At 34.9% G+C, this 20,230-nt stretch overlaps 1 protein-coding gene across 1 annotated transcript; it reads left to right on the top strand.

Moving 5' to 3' along the window:
* The first annotated feature begins 718 nt into the window (after nt 1–718).
* Nucleotides 719–2,553, top strand: LOC105794575 (probable pectate lyase 5). Its single transcript, XM_012623826.2, has 4 exons — nt 719–893; nt 998–1,747; nt 1,838–1,976; nt 2,076–2,553. Exons 1-4 carry the CDS (start codon nt 784–786, stop codon nt 2,295–2,297), a joined length of 1,221 nt encoding a protein of 406 aa, XP_012479280.1. The 5' UTR covers nt 719–783; the 3' UTR covers nt 2,298–2,553.
* The last annotated feature ends 17,677 nt before the right edge of the window (nt 2,554–20,230 follow it).

The following is a 20,230-nucleotide window of genomic DNA, read 5'->3' on the forward strand; positions in this document are numbered from 1 at the left end:
CTCTATTTCTTTAACACACAGTCACGCAGGGCACCAAGTTATATACATATCTATAAGGTTAAGGGAAAAAATGGGGAAATTAGGTGTAAAATTTAGGGCTGAGGAAGCAAAAAAAAAAAAAAAGACCCTCGATTGTCTGGTCACGTTCGTCGCAAGCGATTAAATCAGTGCTGCCTGATTTCTGCTTCTCCATGCCTGATTCTCTCCTCATTTTTTGCTTCTCAGTCACGGGTTAGTATTTTTTTTACAACAGTAGTGCTGCCTGACTTTCACCTTCCACTCATTAAAATTATTTTTTAATAGTGTACAGCTTGTATTGTATAACGTTCTACATCATACCGGTGTCGCGTATAGATTGGCACCACCAATAAAATATAAATTTTTTAAACCCTATCATGGCCTAATAATAGTTTGATAATGGTAGAAAAAAATGTGTGGTGCCGCCACCTTGTCAGGCACGAATAAATACTCTTCCAAACATATTATTCTAAGTAATTAATTTGATTGAAATACTTTTGAGTTATTAATTTTATTTTTTGTGCTCTTGACGTAACAAAGCTTGAATAAGTATTCAGTCTCTGATGAAGATTTTATTTGAAAATAAAAAGTACATTTGAATTAAATAATAAAGTTATTTAATTAAAAATTAAAGCTATTCTGTATTTCTATCTATCCCCTGCTTTATCCCCCATTATAAAAAGCCTTCCTTTGATCTCAGTTTCTCAGAATTTCTCTCCCTTTGTACATTCCCACACTTTATTAAGCAATAAAAAGAAAGCTATAATGGCAATCCCATTGTCCTTCTTTCTACTGCTTTTCCCTCTCTTGGCTCCCACATTTGTTCTCTCCTCACCAGTTCAGGACCCCGAGCAAGTAGTCCAACAAGTCAATGAGTATGCATTAATTTCCTGTACTTCAATATCTTTCATCAATGCCGATTATGAAATACTGAATCATTTTCGTTAATTCCTTTTTGGCTTAATTTTCTGTACTGCAGGAGCATAAGAAATGCTACTATGGCGAGGAGGAGCTTGGGGTTTCTCTCATGTGGAACCGGCAATCCCATCGATGATTGCTGGCGGTGCGACCATCATTGGGAGAAGAACCGTCAGAAGCTAGCCGACTGCGCCATTGGGTTCGGCAAGCATGCCATTGGTGGGAGAGATGGGAAAATATATGTGGTGACTGACCCTAGTGACCATGACCCTGTTAATCCTAAACCCGGAACCCTTCGATATGCTGTCATCCAAGATGAACCTTTATGGATCATTTTCGCTCGTGACATGACCATCAAGTTGAAGGAAGAATTGCTTATGAACTCGTTCAAGACCATCGACGGCCGAGGCGTCAGCGTCCACATTTCCGGTGGGCCATGCATTACTGTTCAGTACGTGACCAACATCATAATCCATGGGATCAACATTCATGATTGCAAGAGAGGAGGGAATGCTTATGTGAGGGACTCTCCTACCCATTACGGCTGGAGGACGATATCGGACGGGGACGGGGTATCGATTTTCGGAGGCAGCCATGTTTGGGTGGACCATTGCTCTTTGTCTAACTGCAACGATGGGCTGATCGACGCCATTCATGGATCCACCGCCATCACCATTTCTAACAATTACTTGACCCATCATAACAAGGTCATGCTATTGGGACATAGTGACACTTACAAACAAGATAAGAACATGCAAGTCACCATTGCCTTTAATCACTTTGGAGAAGGCCTTGTACAAAGAATGCCTAGGTAAAATATATATATATACTTACAGTCGAAGATTAACCTGAATCTCTCCCTCTATATATATACACATATATTAACTTATCACATATGCAGATGTAGGCATGGATACTTTCACGTGGTGAACAATGATTACACGCACTGGGAAATGTATGCAATCGGTGGCAGTGCTGATCCTACAATCAACAGCCAAGGCAATAGATTTCTTGCACCAAATGATGCAGACAACAAAGAGGTCTATACAATTATATCATTAATTGGTTCCAATATAGAAACTGGGGGAGAGGGGGTAAGCTTTAAACTAACATATTATTATGTGCTAAATAAAATTCAGGTGACAAAACATGAGGATGCGCCGCAAAGTCAATGGAAGCATTGGAATTGGAGATCAGAAGGGGATTTGATGTTGAATGGAGCCTTCTTCACCGCATCCGGAACCGGGGCTTCTTCAAGTTATGCCAAGGCGTCGAGCTTGGGTGCGAGGCCGTCATCACTGGTGAGCTCACTCACAGCAGGAGCGGGTGCACTCGTTTGCAAGAAGGGGTCGCATTGCTAGTGAAATGGCTAATAGGAATAAAGATAAAAAGGCTGGAACATGAAAATTATCCCAAATTGTAATTAAAAAGAAGGCAGAATTCATGTTTCTGTATATTGGTGAAATAATGTTGTATTGTTGAGTTTAGAAGATGTATAATATAAGTGTACAAATACTGAATCAGCCTGCTTCTGTGAAACCAGAAAAAAGAGCTGAAAAAAGTGTTTGATAAATTGAAAGTTGAGTTCTATCAATGAAATTACTCATTATTGATTCATATTAGTTTTGGTCACATGGGGTGGTGCAGTGACACAGTGGTGGGAGTGTCCTAGTGGAAGGGGAAAAGGCTTTATTTTCCTTTAATAATTAAGACTTGTATTTTTTTGCTTATATTTATGTCGACTGCTTGTTGGTTCCCTTGACAAAGTTGCGAGTTCGGGGACTTTTTATCTTTTGTGGGTTTTTATTTATTTATATAGGAAATTAGGAAGGAAGGAGTATATCCTTTAGCTTCGACCGACACCAATTCACGGGCAACCATAAACGACACGTCTCCGACAATATCAGTCACCATAAATGATACTACCTGTCTATCACCCCATCCATAAATAGGATATGAGAGGTTTGTTTTCTTGTAGTAATTGCTTCTTCTTCTTTTTAATTTTATTTGTCCATGAGATTGCTTTGCTGCCTGTAGCCTTGTAAGATATTTAAGACCCAAACTAAAAACTATATAATTACAGATCATCTAAGTTTTATTCAAGCAAAGAATGCTACAGGCTGCGTAAGACATGGTGGAAGGGTAGGGAGACAAGCTTTCTTTTTGTTATGTTTACTTATAATTTGGTTAAAATATGTGATCAAATTCAGTAGCTTTGGGCTTGAAATATTTTCAAATTTAAGTGAATCACTGAATTTTTAAAATATATCAAATTTTTGAAGAATACATAAATTTATAATATATTTTTTATATAATGTGGCCAACATCATAATTCCGAGTTATTATAGTCAAAAGGAAAATGGATGGATAAATTGGATTGCTTGTATTGGTTATGGAATAATTGATTTGGTAACATCAATTTAAACCATAAATTTTGAGTTAATTCTCATTTGAATTATTTTGAATTTAGAATATTAAAATTAAGTTTGTAAGCTTTTCATTAAGCCATTATAAATTTGAATTATTTTAAGATTTGATGACTTTCGACTTATGATATTATTTGAGTATTTTAGGTGAGATGGTTTTGAGTTTTAAATTTGAGGAATTTAAGACGAGTTAACCCATATTTGTGTTGAAGTTTATGAAAACAATTTTTAAAGTGTGGGTTTGGATGAGTGGTGTGGTGTAATACGTTTAAATTTTTCTTTGTCCCGCGTTACGATATTGTTATAATATCTAATCTCACTATCACTACTATTTTTACACTCACCGCAAATAAGCACATCCTTCGTCCAACCCTTACCAAGCCGGAAGGAGAACATAAATGGAAGTAGATGGGATGTTTGTTCACTAATTGTTAGTTGGGCTACCAAATCCTGGCTTAGTTAACTTAGCCCGAAAGGATAAAGGGGCAAGGCAAGGGAGACAAGAAAGAAAGAAATAAAGCAAAAGTATGAATGAACAAAGGGGGCCCATTTAGCTGTTGAGTGTAAGTATCTAACTGTATATGGCTTCATTAAAACTAAACCAAAGCAGTGTTGAATGTTCCTTTATAGGCTACGCCCTAACATTTTACCAACTTTCTGTCCCACTCATCTACCCTCTCTCCCAATTTCACTTCATATACCCCAATAATTTATTTATATGGCATTGATTAGGTTTTAAATCTCATCAAAGGTAAACTGCTTACTGCCTTATGGTGGATGGTTATACATCTACATGTAGTCGACGTTCTTCTCATTATAAACCGTACATAATTCCCCACGAAGATAGAATAAAATTCTCCTTGAAAAACAATACTTTCTATTGTTGAGGGATGATCTCCCCCCTCAACAGAACTATTAAGGGGTAAACAACCAAACTCAAGCTATAAGTACCACGGTCATTTACCAAAAAGAAAAAGTATTGCAGTATAAGAGAAGGAAAATGTTAAATTATGTTATAGGGTCCTTATACTTTTCACATATTTGAAAATTAGCTTCTATATTTTTATTTCGATGAGTTTAATCTCTCTACTTTTTAGATTTCAAAATTCAAATTCAATTGTCAATAATTTAATTTTTTGTTAAATTTATTGGCATGACATTTTGAAATAAAATACTCACTTGGTAGTAGGGATGACAATGGAGCAGGGTAGAGGCAGATATTACTAAATCTACTACCGCTCCACAATTGCGATGCTCTACTCTACCATCTATCCTACTCCATTATAGATGTATAATCTTGAAAACTACTATCACCTCCATGGATGTTGGATGCATTTATCACTGTCTCGCCCCACCTCGCTCTACTTCAATTTAATTTTTGCTACTTATTTTTAATATTTTTAATCTTTTTAAAGTCAAGTAAATATTTAAACATAATTCTTCAAAAAATGTTTAAACATAAAATATGTGATTTTTTTTCTATATTACATTATTACATTTTTACCTTTTAATAATTTATGTATATAAAAATAAAATAGTAATTTAATATAATGGAGCGGGGCAGGACAAGTAATTATTGTAGCCGCTCCATATTCACTATCCAAAAAAAAAAAAACTCACCCCGCTCTGCCCCGCATCCACTTTTCAAACAAAAAAAAATCACTCCATCTAGTGCAAATAGATTCGAAATTTATCGGACGATTCAAATTTTTCCATCCCTACTTAATAATCATGTAGCAAAAAAAAAAGACATTGTATTAAATTTGAATTTAACAAAATAATTTAAATAATGTTACCTCAATAATAAAAACACTAAATTTTCATAAATAATTTTAAATAGTTTAAACAACTGTTGCATATTTAAATATAAAGGTTGGAGGATGCGTATTAAATATAGCGCATTTTACATCCAGAAAATGTTGTCTACCTCAGTCTCGTAACAAAAAACAATTTATGTCATTATAAACTTGAGAGCAAATAATAGGTGACACTAAGACTCAGAATCCTAAGAATATGAGGTGGATATATATTCTTAAAATATTGAACTTCTCTTTTAGTTGTTGATTACATAATTTGGAAGATTTTTTTATGTCTATGGGATTTTAATGAAATTGTAATATATTATTAATCATGATTTAGGTTTAATTTATTTATCAAATTATAATCTTATTCATATATATCTATTTAGAATCACTCTCGTAAATTTTTCCATTAAAAGTTTAACTACAAATTGAACATAAAACAATTTGCGTACAAACTATTTGCACTAAGAACAAGTTCCTAACAATGAACAAATAATTGCTCTCTCAATTGTACATAATCAACTAAGCAAGTCTTCTTGAAAGTTTAAATAGCCATTACACCTTTAGTCAGTGTGAATGTGTACTTCCTTAAATTGTGCTTGAATAAGTCTTCTATATGGAATAGATATTCAAGGATTAGACTTCTATAAGACAACAAGTGAGTCTAGTCTTCTCATTCTTCAAGTATAAAGACCTCATCTTTGTACTTAAAAACTAGAATACTCATCTCTAAATTCTCCCCCTCAGAATTTAAGTCGTCAACACAATCTATTTACTCTCAAATGCACTTAAAAAAATATGTTCCTCAATGAAAACAATAAAGTGCTATTAATGCTCTCCTACAAAACCTATACAAATCTCTCACTACATAGAAGTTTTTGAGACTTGCTAACATATTAGTGATCAATTACAATGCAACACCTTAATAATAGCAGTTATAAAATAGAAAAAGCAATGTAAAGTGGACTATTGGAGATTCATTCTTCAAAGAAATCTTCAATGCAATCTCGACCCGTTCTCCACAATCCAATGATTTCAATTGTTTCATCCGAACCAATCCAATCCCCAATGATAGTTGTTTTAAATAAATTGGTGTTCAAAGTTGAGTTTCCATGTATCTAGAATATCAACATAATTCAAAGCTCAAAGATTTTGTTTCAATAAATTGTCAACTCCGAATCTAGAAAGTCACAAGTTGTCGCATGGATTATGAAAGTGGTCACTTTTGATTTCCACTTAGTAGGTCACTTCAAGAACTTACCTCAACAAAAGTTATATTTTATATTAAAATTGTGTTTATGTTAAATAATAATTTTCTAATATATATGTCGAAACCAATTTTTAAATTTTGAAAAATGGGGATCGACTTTTGAAAATAAAATGGGAGTCGCCACCGATCTTTGATTAAGGTGTGATCGGTTCACCATTAAAAATAAATTTTAGGTCTGCGAGATTTGAGAAAATAGGTCCGGGAGTCGGTTACGCACGAGGAAGGGTTAGCACCCTCGTGACACCTCAAAATTGGTACCGAATTGATTGTTTAATGTCTTAGGGTCAAAATTTTGAAAAGATTTTGAAATACGATCCTTTTGACTCAAATAAATTGAATTAAATAATAATGCTCACTTTCTTCAAGGAAATAAATTGTCACACTCAGTAAGTTAGAGTGCAACATTTTAAATCCTCAAAATTAAGTTTATCTTTCGATTTTTTTAAAAACCTACATTTTAAGAATGATATCTGATTATTTGGGTCAAATAAGAAAATCAGAACCCAGTAAGGTAGGGTTTGATTCCACAAAATTCCTAAACATCGAATATTGCATTTATTTTTATTTAGAAAAATTCTCGTCTCGAGAGAACAACATGTCATATCCAATACGTTAGGACACAACGTGTCGAATTCCCGAGAATAAGCTTTTTATTTATGTCTTCATTTAAAGGGATATTCTCGATTATTTAGATTCAACGAGGAGAATTGAAACCCAATACATTAGGGCTCCATTCTTTCGAAGATTCCAAATACCGAACTTTGCGTTATCTTGAAAGTTTTTGAATAAAATGATTTTGATATTTAAACGATACTAGACGTGACCTTTTAAACGAATAAAGTGTGATATAGTGACAACGTATAATGCAAAAGGATAATTCGAAATTAAAAAAATACACTAATGAATAATGAATAAATAAATTTAAACAAGCATGGCAATAATTATTTCAATCATGCATTATACAAATACCAATATAAATATTCAAAAATTAAATGGATTAATATTCAATTTTAAAAGATATACTAAAAATCAATAGCAAGAGGAGAAATTACAATCAATAAATTATGCATACAAAAGTTTTAAAATAAATAATATATATATGGGTATTAAGGATATATTATAAATAAAATCATAAAATGTGTGCAAACTATGCTAGGCTCATAAAATATATATATATAAAATAATACATTATGAAATTAAATAATAATAAATGGAAAACTTAAAATAATACTACATAATAAAATAATGTATATAAAAAGGTTAGGTAAATTGATAAAAAAAGTAATACTAATAATAACAATAGTAATAATAATAGTATTAAACTGAATAGTGAAAACGCAAATACAAAAGGGACTAATCTGCAGTCGAAACAGAATTAACGGGCCACAAATGAAGTTTAAAAGAAAAGGAGGATTAAACTGCGATTTACGAATTACGAGGGGGCCAGATTGGAAATTATTCCATCCCCCAAAACGCGACGCAGTAACACAGACTCAAATGAGACAACATTAAAATGCAAGGCAAAAATTAAGAAAAAGCAAATAGCCAATTTGAAATAGTCTGCAAAATTGAGAGGATTATTTGCGCAATATACCTAAACACTACAAAACGCACGGATCCTTCCCCGGGTCGGGTCACCGCGCGGGTCTGAGCATCTAAACGGCGTCATTTTTAAAGCTACTAAAGCATGCTCTTAAACGGTGCCGTCTTCTTCACGATATATAAGCTAAATTAAAACCTAAACTAACAGCCTCCTATCATTTTTCTAAAAAACTAAAGAACCCTAATGGTCCTCAACCCCGCTTAGTAACCAAGCCATTCAAAGGCCTTTAAACCTTCGCCCAACTCCGATTGCAGCGGAATGGAAGAAGATCCGGCCACCAGGTAAGCTCTTTAACCGTTTCCCTTTTTTTTTATGCACGATTAATAATATCAAAACAGAAAAGAAAAAAAGAAACAAAAAGAGAGAAAGAACTAAAAAAGAACACCTTCTTTCAGAAATTTTTTGATTTTTTGTCTATTGATTCTGCTTCAGTGTTTTTACATTAGTTTCTCTGTATCCATTTTTTTACAAATTTCTGTTTGGCTTTTATATAGCCTAAACAATCGAAAAAAAGAAAAAAAGAAAAAATATCAAAATCTATTTTGTTATTCTCCTTTTTGCTGCGTCCTTTTTTGTTTCTTTGCCCTTTGTTGTTTGTTTGTGTGCAGGTACAGCTAGCTGTAGGAGATGCACACGCAGAGAGCGCAAAGACGCTGCGAGGAGGCCCCAGGTTCGATCAAGGCGCCATCTTGGTCGCTAAAGGCTAGGGTTTCGGCATTTGGGGAACACTTTGGGCTGTGTTGGGCTTGGGTATTTTGGGCTAGAGTTCGAGTTTAGGTATTGTATTGGGTATTAGATTAAAAACGATTTGGGCCATGTTGGGCCCATGTATTTGGACTTTGGACTTTTAAATGTTGATTTGGTTTATTATTATTACGGGCCGGACAAATATTGGGTCTTACAGCTGCCCCTCTTTGCTCATTGTCGTGTAATGGGAATGAAGCAAAGACTTAAAAAAAGGCCAATTTTGCCCGGTTGTGCTGGACCTTGGTGTTTTTCTTCTTCGAGTTGTCTCATTTCATCCTATTGCATCTTCAGAGGTATATGAATTGCTTCAATCTATTCCACCGCAACGTCGAGTAGATAGGATTCGTAACTTGTAACTTCTTAAGAGAACAAAATTTGTTATATTTGGTCTGCTCCACTGCAACTCCAGGGAGATAAGACTTGTAGCTTCAACATGTTCTGCTGCAACTTTAAAGATAAGTCTGATATGATCTACTCTACCGTAACTTCATAGAGACAAGATCCATCATTGTGATCCGCTCCACTGCAACTTCAGGGAGATAGGATTGGTTTTTTCTGTCTGACTGTAATGTCGGGGAAGCAAGATTCACCGATGTGGCTTTAATCTGCTCCACTGCATCGCTTGGGGAGTAAGATTTACTATTGTAGCTTTAATCTTTTGAATTGCAATATCGGGGAAGTAAGATTCACCGATGTGGCTTTAATATGTTCCACTGCATCACCTGGGAGGTAAGATTCGTTGTTGTAGCTTTAATCTTTTGAACTGCAATGTCGGGGAAGCAAGATTCACCGATGTGGCTTTAATCTGTTCCACTGCATCGCCTAGGAGGTAAAATTCGCTGTTGTAGCTTTAATCTTTTGAACTGCAATGTAGGGGAAGCAAGATTCATCGATGTGGCTTTAATTTGTTCCGCTGCATCACCTGGGAGGTAAGATTCGCTGTTATAGCTTTGATCTTTTGAACTGCAATGTCGGGGAAGCAAGATTCACCGATGTGGCTTTAATCTATTCCACTGCATTGCCTGGGAGGTAAGATTCGCTGTTATAGCTTTAATCTTTTGAACTGCAATGTCGGGGAAGCAAGATTCATCGATGTGGCTTTAATCTGTTCCACTGCATTGCCTAGGAGGTAAAATTCATTGTTGTAGCTTTAATCTTTTGAACTGCAATGTTGAGGAAGCAAGATTCATCGATGTGGCTTTAATTTGTTCCGCTGCATCGCCTGGGAGGTAAGATTCGATGTTGTAGCTTTAATCTTTTGAACTGCAATGTCGGGGAAGCAAGATTCACCGAAGTGGCTTTAATCTGTTCCACTGCATCGCCTATGAGGTAAGATTCGCTGTTATAACTTTAATCTTTTGAACTGCAATGTCGGGGAAGCAAGATTCACCGATGTGGCTTTAATCTGTTCCACTGCATCGATTGGGAGGTAAGATTCGCTATCTTTACTAATCTATTCTCTAGGGAACATGACCTGTATAATGAACCTAATTATGCCTAATGATTAGAGTGGCATGATCAAAATGAATCAAATGCTCCTAACTAGACATGTGAATAATGTTTGCGTGAATGCAGAGTTTTATTTTTTTCGAGAATGATCCCGCTTAGGTTGTCATTACTCGAAACTTATCAAGGCTTTAACATTGACGTGCTACAACACCTTCTCGCTTGACCGGCTTTTCTGAAAAACATTTAGCCAGGCTGCCCCCCACTGTAAACCTTAAAGTTTAATCCATTAGGGCGCATAATTTGTGCCATCATTCTCCCACTGCAATCTAAGGGTAGAAATAGGTGGCTTTTCCTCAATCTTCTCTTATCACAACTCAAGGATATAGGATCTTAATCTTTCTAGTCCCCTTACACCATTTCCAGGGTGTCGTACCAAAGACTCATGCGCAAATGGAGGCTTTCTTCTCCGAGGTAACCTCTTCCTCTTGCCTGGTGATAATTACTTGCTTGTTTATTTAAGCTTTGTCATTAACCCGTCATCTTATCATTTTGTTCAATCAATGCATTTGACAACAAAATCTGAAAAGAAAGTCCAAATTTAGACTCTTCATTCTCAAATTTCCAACCTTTAAACCTAGTGCGTTCTAAACAATAGTCATGTTTCAGGCTCCTATATTATTTAGAAACTTTTCAAAGTAATATGCAAAACTTCCTTTGTGAAAGTTTTATTAGTCCATTAATCATTATTCCAATGCAACATGCTTGCAAAAAGGGTCACAACAATGGATAAGAATAAAGTTGGTTCTGAGCATAGCTCGAAAGGAATAAATTATCCAAAACAGTAAAGAAGGATAATAAAGAAATCGATTGGGAATGTATATCTTAGAAAAGAAAAAAGTATTCCAAGAACAACAAATAATATGAGAATTGGGTGCCCCAGATATCGCAGCTGGAACTTCTCTGTACAAACTTTCTGAAGACCATTTTGAGTTGGACATGTGTTTAGGAGATCTACAGTGCTTTGTCGATGCCCTAAGATGTCGCCTATCCTTTCCTATTGATTCAGGTATAGCAAGATCACCACATGCCCCAATATGATCAAAATTTGAGTTGCTCTGATCACCTCATGCCCCATTTTAATCAATATTTGAGCCGCCCTTTTCGGGTTTTCAACTCAAATTCCCTTTGGTAACAAAGCGCCCTTTGGGGGTTTTCGCCTTGGCTTCTCCATTTCCTTTTTCATTTTTTATTTTCTATTTTCTTTTTTTTTCTTTTTATTTGACTCAAAGTGCCCTTTGCGGGTTTTCGCCTTAGTCCTTTCTTCTTCTTCAGGCGAGGTAATTTTTGACTGAATTTGAATTTAGAGGATTTGGCAAGTTTTTACCATCTATCCTACTCAAAATCAGAGCTTCTCTAGAAAAGAGTCTTTGGCATCTGTTTTCCTCTAAAATCCTTTTGTTGAGGAATGATCTTTTTCAACATCCAGCCCTCTCATGGAATTCTCTGAGACGAGCCTGTTTATTATGGGCTCGTATCATTTGTTTCTGGTACATCTGACCCTGATGAATAGCTTTTAACCTCTTTCCTAGGTTCAACTGATCACATCGCGATTGGATCTATTCTGCTTCATCCAACTCTAGCTCAACTAATACCCAGAGAGAGAGGATTTCAATAGGTAAAACTACCTAAATCCCGCAAACCAAAGAGAAAGGTATTGCCCCAGTACAGATGCTCGACAAGCAAGGAAGGCAAATGGTAATTTCTCATGCCAGTCATTGTAAGTCTCAGTCATTTTTCTTCAATTTTCTCGATGTTCATCTCTAGGCAATTCAGTGACAAATCGTGGTGTCCACTTCTGAATTGATTTCAAATCTCAGCTATCGCGCTATTGTTCAAATTCAATGCATTTTCAATACCATCTTATCTGGAATAAGCATGTGATGACATTGGCGTATGAAGCAGCCTCTAATGATCTCTAAAATGAAGCAATGCCCATTAGGAGTCTTCGATAATGGTGATGTCCATGCCCCATTTTGCTCAAAATTTGAGTCGCCCTTTTCGGGTTTTCAACTCAAAACCACATTTGGTCACAAAGTGCCCTTTGCGGGTTTTCGCTTTGGCCTCTCTTTTTCTTTTTTTCCTTTTTCTCTTCTCTCTTTTTCATTTTCATTTTGACATTGATAGATTTTACTTTTTGCTTTTGAATTTTTTTATCTGAACTCTTGGGATTAGGCAAGTCCTTGTTATCCCCTTTCAACCAAAATCAATATTTTTATAGATAAAGTCCTCCACATAAGATCTCTCACTTTTATCTTGTATACGAAAAACCTTTTTTGGTATCAGATTTCTGTCATAGAGCCTTTTGGGGTGCAACTACGACAGAAAACTTTGGATCTTCCTCTTTAATCTTGAAGGGATGGAAACTCGACTTCAAATGGGCAAAGCTATGCTGAGTCAACGAGAGAGGCATTACCCCGACAAAGAATTGCATCGCTCATACTGTAAATTTTTTGTCATCGTGTTGTTGTGCAGATTTCATTATCAGTGTTTAACTCGGCATATCCTGGTATGATCATATAAAGACATCTTTGAACTCTAGAGGTCGCTCAACAAGGTGTTGCTTCGTCTTTGCAGTCAAGTCAATTCTAATCTTCACCAAGCTCACAATTTCTAATGATTCCTTGTGAAGTAGGATCTATCTATCCTCCTGCTCAACCATCTTCAATAAGTCCGGAGATAAGCTACAATCTTTGTCATTTTCAAAGTCATGAGATCCCTCTGAACACATGTCTCGCTCAAAAAGAAATTCTGGGTCTGTAGCAGAGTCATTCACGTAATTGATATTCGGGGACCCATAATAAGTACCGAAGAATATACGAAAGAATGTATAAATTCATGAATAATTATTTGTACAATATGATTATGAATGAATGAATGATGTGGAAGAAGATCCAAAAGAATGAAATAATCAAAATAATAATAATTATTCAAAAGGAACGAAAGAACATTGGCTCAAAAGTGATCACAAAGATGTATTTCATTAGAATAATAACGTTCAGACATGAGCCTATTTCACAAAGGAAATTTCTATCATTTTTAGGCTAAAAACAACAAAAATGTTCTGAACATTACTCTAAATAAGTTCTAAAAACTACAAGGCTTTCTTCCGCAGTCTAATTGCTTAGAGCACTCCCAAATTTATAAAGGCGGATATCTAACAAGGTCCCTCTTTCAGTTGCTTTTCGTCGATGTGAACATTTCTCACTCTTCTTCATGCATTGCATTCACTTCATTATCAATTATAATTGGGTAACGGATTTTCTGCACTGGAGTTATCAAGCTTGACAACACCCCTGTTAATGAGCCTTTCAACAAGCTTTTTAAAGACGGTGTAATTTTCTATCGAATGTCCCCCAATTCTCGCATGATAATCACACTATGCATTCGTATCATACCACTTGGGGTACGGAGGTTGCAGGGGCTTTAAGTAAAAAAGGGGAAACAATGCGCGCATCGAATAAGCGTTGATACAGCTCTTTATACGCCATCGGAATTTGTGTGAACTGGAGTTTTTCAGTACTTGGTTTCACTCTAGATTCTTGTCTCAATTAACCTTGTTGACTAGCAACCCCTTTACCTGGATGACTTACTGACCTTGAGTAACTTATATTATTTATCTCATCCTCTTTTCTCCTTACGACTGATTTTTTGTTACTCTCTCCACCATCTATTCTTCCATTTTTTATGGAATTTTCAATCATTTCGCCATTCATGATTATATCTGAAAAACTCTTCGAAGCGCTTCCCAGTATGTGAGTGATGAACGGGGCCTTCAATGTGTTGATAAAGAGCATTGTAGTTTCTTTCTCTAGGAGTGGTGGCTGAACTTGGACTACAACCTCCCTCCACCTCTGTGCATACTGCCTAAAACTTTTATTCGATTTCTTTTCCAAATTTTGTAAAGTGATTTTATCGGGAATCATATCTGTTACATGACCGTATTGCTTCATGAATGCCTGTGCTAGGTCCCTCCATGAACCAATCTCGGTACGACTCAACTGATTGTACCATTTCGATGCTGCTCCAATGAGGCTATCCTGAAAACAATGTATTAATAGCTGATCATTGTTAATATGCCTAGTCATTCTCCTACAGAACATGGTGGTATGGGCTTCGGGGCAGCTAGTCCCACTATATTTCTCAAATTCAAGCATCTTGAACTTGTGAGGGAGTACTAAGTCTGGAACCAAGCTCAGATCTTTTACATCGATTTCATGGTGACTATCGGCACTTTCTAGGGCTTTGAATTTTTCCTCCAACCATTTACACCTATCTTCCCACTGTTTTGGCAATTTCGCGTTCGCCTTTCCTTCCTTAGCTGCTTCATCAAAATTTGGGACGGCAATGTTAACCAGATTACCACTAGGGTTAGGACCTGATCTGGCCAGAAAGTTCATCGGTAATGAAACATCGGTTTGAAACCTCTGAGGCCCAATGGAAATAGAGGATCTGCGCGGAGGTACCTCGGTCTGAGTCTGCGCATGTAGAGGCGTAAAGCCTAGAGGATAGATAGGTCTATCATTGTCTTCTTCTTCATCATTTACCATAGGACCTTTCCCCTTATTTACTCATTTAGTCAGTAGATGGGTCAATTCAGCCATCGCATCTTTTTGAGCCTTGATCAATTTTTTCATCATGTCTTCTTGGATTTTATCTAGTCGCTCTTGCATTTGTACTTGTAATCGTTCTTGCATATCCTTTTGCATTTGTTCCAATTTCTCTAATCTTTGATCAATTTCCTTAATTTTGCGACGAGTACTGTAAGGATGTTTGGTTGGCTGGTTTTCCAGATTAGCTAAAATAAATTTTCTCAATTAAACCCTTTCAAAGGATTTTAATGCATGCAATACAAATGCATGAAATGAATGCCTAAAAAGACGTTGAATCTGATTCAATTACATTTAGAAAACTTTTCTAGAAAGCAAATTCCTTTACATAAAGCAGAGGCATGTACAGCTTCGCCCTTATATTCCAAGAGACAATATTAATCTTTTTCTTCATCCGTACATTTAAGGTAATCTCGTCAATAGATGCCGTTGCTAGCTCCTTTTCTTGATCTTGGTCGCGATCCACCATCTACCCGTCTTCATAAGGCTCGTTAGCTTCTTTAAGGGGTTGGAACGTCGAAGGCTCTTAGACGATCGCCTTGAATCCTCAGGTCATGAGCAAGGTCACGAACTCTTCCATCGCTCTTCTTGTGTTTCTCAGAATATATTCAGGCAGCCGTATTGTTTTCCACTTTATCAAGGGATCCGTATTCCATGACAAGCTTTCTAATTTAGTAATCAGACTTGAATTAATATTTCTTTCCTAAAATGCAAATGCAATGCAATAATAATCAAAACACAACAATAGGGGTTAGTACAAAATAGAAGCAAATAAGGAAAACAGAAAGTACCTAATCAGGTAACCACTAGGGATTTGGAGTGGCTCTACCTAGGTTAAGTTCCTAAGTCCACTATATGAGGTTTGGTTGTAAAGTCAAGGTACCCGAACCAGCAAATTCCTCGATCTTCACCCATTATAGGCTCATACAGACCGAGTTTGGTTCAGGGGAATACATTTCCCTATGGCTGCACGAAGATGAAGATCTCACGAAGACATAGGTACTGATGTATCCCGAAAGTGATCCTCTATCATGCACGGAGGTGAAAACCTCACGAATGAGTAGCTTCTCACTCCCACTTAAAAGGGGAAGACTAAACAGTTTTTCTGCAATATGATGCCAAGGTATAAAACAGTAATTATACAAACAAATGCAAAGAGAGGATCGTAATTTTTCAAATCAAATTTTCAATTTTCGATAATAAGACAAGAAACAATCAATTTTACGGCTTGACTCTCTAAATTCATCCCCAGTGGAGTCGCCAAGCTGTCGAAACCAATTTTTAAATTTTGAAAAATGGGGATCGACTTTTGAAAATAAAATGGGAGTCGCCACCGATCTTTTATTAAGGTGTGATCGGTTCACCATTAAAAATAAATTTTAGGTCTGCGATATTTGAGAAAATAGGTCCGGGAGTCGGTTACACACGAGGAAAGGTTAGCACCCTCGTGACGCCTCAAAATTGGTACCGAATTGATTGTTTAATGTCTTAGGGTCAAAATTTTGAAAAGATTTTGAAATACGATCCTTTTGACTCGAATAAATTGAATTAAATAATAAGGCTCACTTTCTTCAAGAAAATAAATTGTCACACTCAGTAAGTTAGAGTGCAACATTTTAAATCCTCAAAATTAAGTTTATATTTCGATTTTTTTTAAAAACCTACATTTTAAGAAGGATATCTGATTATTTGGGTCAAATGAGAAAATCAGAACCCAGTAAGTTAGGGTTTGATTTCAAAAAATTCCTAAACATCGAATATTGCCTTTATTTTTATTTAAAAAAATTCTCGTCTCGAGAGAACAACATGTCATATCCAATACGTTAGGACACAACGTGTCGAATTCCCGAGAATAAGCTTTTTATTTATGTCTTCATTTAAAGGGATATTCTCGATTATTTAGATTCAACGAGGAGAATTGAAACCCAATACGTTAGGGCTCCATTCTTTCGAAGATTCCAAATACCGAACTTTGCGTTATCTTGAAAGTTTTTGAATAAAATGATTTTGATATTTAAACGATACTAGACGTGACCTTTTAAACGAATAAAGTGTGATATAGTGACAACGATAATGCAAAAGGATAATTCAAATTAAAAAATACACTAATGAATAATGAATAAATAAATTTAAACAAGCATAGCAATAATTATTTCAATCATGCATTATACAAATACCAATATAAATATTCAAAAATTAAATGGATTAATATTCAATTTTAAAAGATATACTAAAAATCAATAGCAAGAGAAATTACAATCAATAAATTATGCATACAAAAGTTTTAAAATAAATAATATATATATGGGTATTAAGGATATATTATAAATAAAATCATAAAATGTGTGCAAACTATGCTAGGCTCATAAAATATATATATATAAAACAATACATTATGAAATTAAATAATAATATATGGAAAACTTAAAATAATACTACATAATAAAATAATGTATATAAAAAGGTTAGGTAAATTGATAAAAAATAATACTAATAATAATAATAGTAATAATAATAATATTAAACTGAATAGTGAAAACGCAAATACAAAAGGGACTAATCTGCAGTCGAAACAGAATTAACGGGCCACAAAAGAAGTTTAAAAGAAATGGAGGATTAAACTGCGATTCTCGAATTACGAGGGGGCCAGATTGGAAATTATTCCATCCCCCGAAACGCGGCGCAGTGACACGGACTCAAATGAGACAACATTAAAATGCAGGGCAAAAATTAAGAAAAAGAAAAGAGCCAATTTGAAATAGTCTGCAAAATTAAGAGGACTATTTGCGCAATATACCTAAACACTACAAAACGTGCGGATCCTTTCCCGGGTCGGGTTACCGCGCGGGTCTGAGAATCTAAACGGCGTCGTTTTTAAAACTACTGAAGCATGCTCTTAAACGGTGTCGTCTTCTTCACGATATATAAGCTAAATTAAAACCTAAACTAACAGCCTCCTATCATTTTTCTAAAAAACTAAAGAACCCTAATGGTCCTCAACGCCGCTTAGTAACCAGGCCATTCAAAGGCCTTTAAACCTTCGCCCAACTCCGATTGCGGCGGAATGGAAGAAGATCCGGCCACCAGGTAAGCTCTTTAACTGTTTCCCTTTTTTTTATGCACGATTAATAATATCAAAACAGAAAAGAAAAAAAGAAACGAAAAGAGAGAAAAAACTAAAAAAGAACACCTTCTTTCAGAAATTTTTTGATTTTTTGTCTATTGATTCTGCTTCAGTGTTTTTACATTAGTTTCTCTGTATCCCTTTTTTTACAAATTTATGTTTGGCTTTTATATAGCCTAAACAATCGAAAAAAAAAAGAAGAAAAAATATCAAAATCTATTCTGTTATTCTCATTTTTGCTGCGTCTTTTTTTGTTTCTTTGCCCTTTGTCGTTTGTTTGTGTGCAGTACTGACTAGTCAGAGGAGATGCACACGCATAAAGGTGCAAAGACGCTGGGGAGGCCCTAGGTTCGACTGCAGTATTCTTGGTCTTGAAGGCTAGGGTTTCGGCGTTTGGGGAACACTTTGGGCTGTGTTGGGTTTGGGTATTTTGGGCTAGAGTTCGGGTTTAGGTATTGTATTAGGTATTAGATTAAAAACGATTTGGACCATGTTGGGCCCATGTATTTGGACTTTGGACTTTTAAATGTTGATTTCGTTTATTATTATTACGGGCCGGATAAATATTGGGCCTTACAATATAAATAAAATTTTATAAAAAAATCGTTACTTATTTTAAAATTTTGTAGAAAAATTATTCATATTTTATTATCCAAATAAATATATTTAATTATAAAAAGAATATTATTGATTCATATCAATTTATATATATATATATATTAAGATATTATCAAAATGATAAATTTAGTAACAAAAACAACTATTGTATGTGTGTACGAGGGTTTGAAAGTAAAGGGATAGCACAAGGAATGTTTTTAGCAATTCAAGATTCCTGCTCGAATAAAAATTAGGGGGTGTGGTGTGGTATGGTACGCCAATTTCACCGCTTCTTATCTAAATGGTGTGATAACACACCAATGAGTATATATTCTTTACATTCTATCTCACCATTGGTGTGAAACTTGTCTAATTCTACAATGGTCCATTATACATGTCACCACTTTAAAGTATATTAGTTTGTGTCAAGCCTGCTGCCACTTATATTTCTTAAGGGACGAAGATTTTATCTTTTAATTTTGCTCACCAAAAACAATAATTGACATGTCGAACGGTCTAATAAACCTACCTCTATGGAATGAATTTACTAAATAATTTTGTATCCAATGATTAAAATCCTAACTATTTAACACAAGGTAAAAGCAACCTCATTCATGTACAATTATTTACACTCACTCTACTCAAAGTGTGAGTAAGAAACCTCTCCGACCAAGGACAAACTACCCAAGAAAAATATCCTACGAACAAAATAAAGCATTCAAACCTCATACCTAAGTAAGCTAGTCGACAACTTTAATTCATATATATAATTCAAACTTAAATAACATTTATCTTATCAGCTTGTATGTTAAATTTGAATGATCCTCAAACGATTAGTTATTAAGCCCTAATTAAAATGGTGATAAGTCCTTGTGAAATTCAAACATGTCAAAGTTTTCAAAAACAGTGACTTTCTTATCAAAGATTTTGTGCAAATTTATTTGGTTGTTTTTACAATTAAACCTTATATTTGTTATCTATTTTGAAATACAAAACGATTTAATATAAATATATAATTTAATAAATAAAAAATTTTTGTTGTTGTTGAAACCCATATTGCAACATTAAATCTAACCTTCACATAAATCAAATTAATGAGTTGATTAATTCAAACAAGATGTACAGGCAAAGCCGTAAAATCTTTTTAGGGGACGAAATTAAATTATAATTTTTATGATAGTAAAAATACAATTGTTAAAGAATTAAATAAAAATTTATTATTTTTAGGGGAGCCAAAGTGTAATTTTATCTTTATTAATTTAAAATTTTTAAAACTTTAAAAGGCCAAAATAGAAATCTTTCTCCATTTTTCATTTTAAGGGGCCAGGGCCCCTGCCAACCCCCCTAGATTCGCCCCTAAATATGAGATCCATATTTTATGATAACATTCCGTATTGTTAGTAATACTATCATAGTCACAAATTATTATGATTTTGAAATAATTTATTTCTTTTTAAATTAAATTCCCTCGTAGGATAATGATATCAGTGTTTATAAGTCATAAGACATTGGGTAATGAAGTGAAATGGAAAAAATGAAAGAAAAGGATTTAATTAATAAAAACAAGGTGTAGCGCAGCAAAATATGCATGGTTTTCCAGAATCATCGG

The sequence above is a fragment of the Gossypium raimondii genome, chromosome 3 (genome assembly GCF_025698545.1).
Source record: "Gossypium raimondii isolate GPD5lz chromosome 3, ASM2569854v1, whole genome shotgun sequence".
Classification (NCBI taxonomy): Eukaryota; Viridiplantae; Streptophyta; class Magnoliopsida; order Malvales; family Malvaceae; genus Gossypium; species Gossypium raimondii.

Bases quoted from the DNA above. Each gene is read 5' to 3' on its own strand.
- LOC105794575 (XM_012623826.2), top strand. From the start codon at position 784: ATGGCAATCCCATTGTCCTTCTTTCTACTGCTTTTCCCTCTCTTGGCT. The intron at 894-997 runs GTATGCATTAAT...TCTGTACTGCAG, and splicing joins GTAGTCCAACAAGTCAATGA to GAGCATAAGAAATGCTACTA. The intron at 1,748-1,837 runs GTAAAATATATA...TCACATATGCAG, and splicing joins CTTGTACAAAGAATGCCTAG to ATGTAGGCATGGATACTTTC.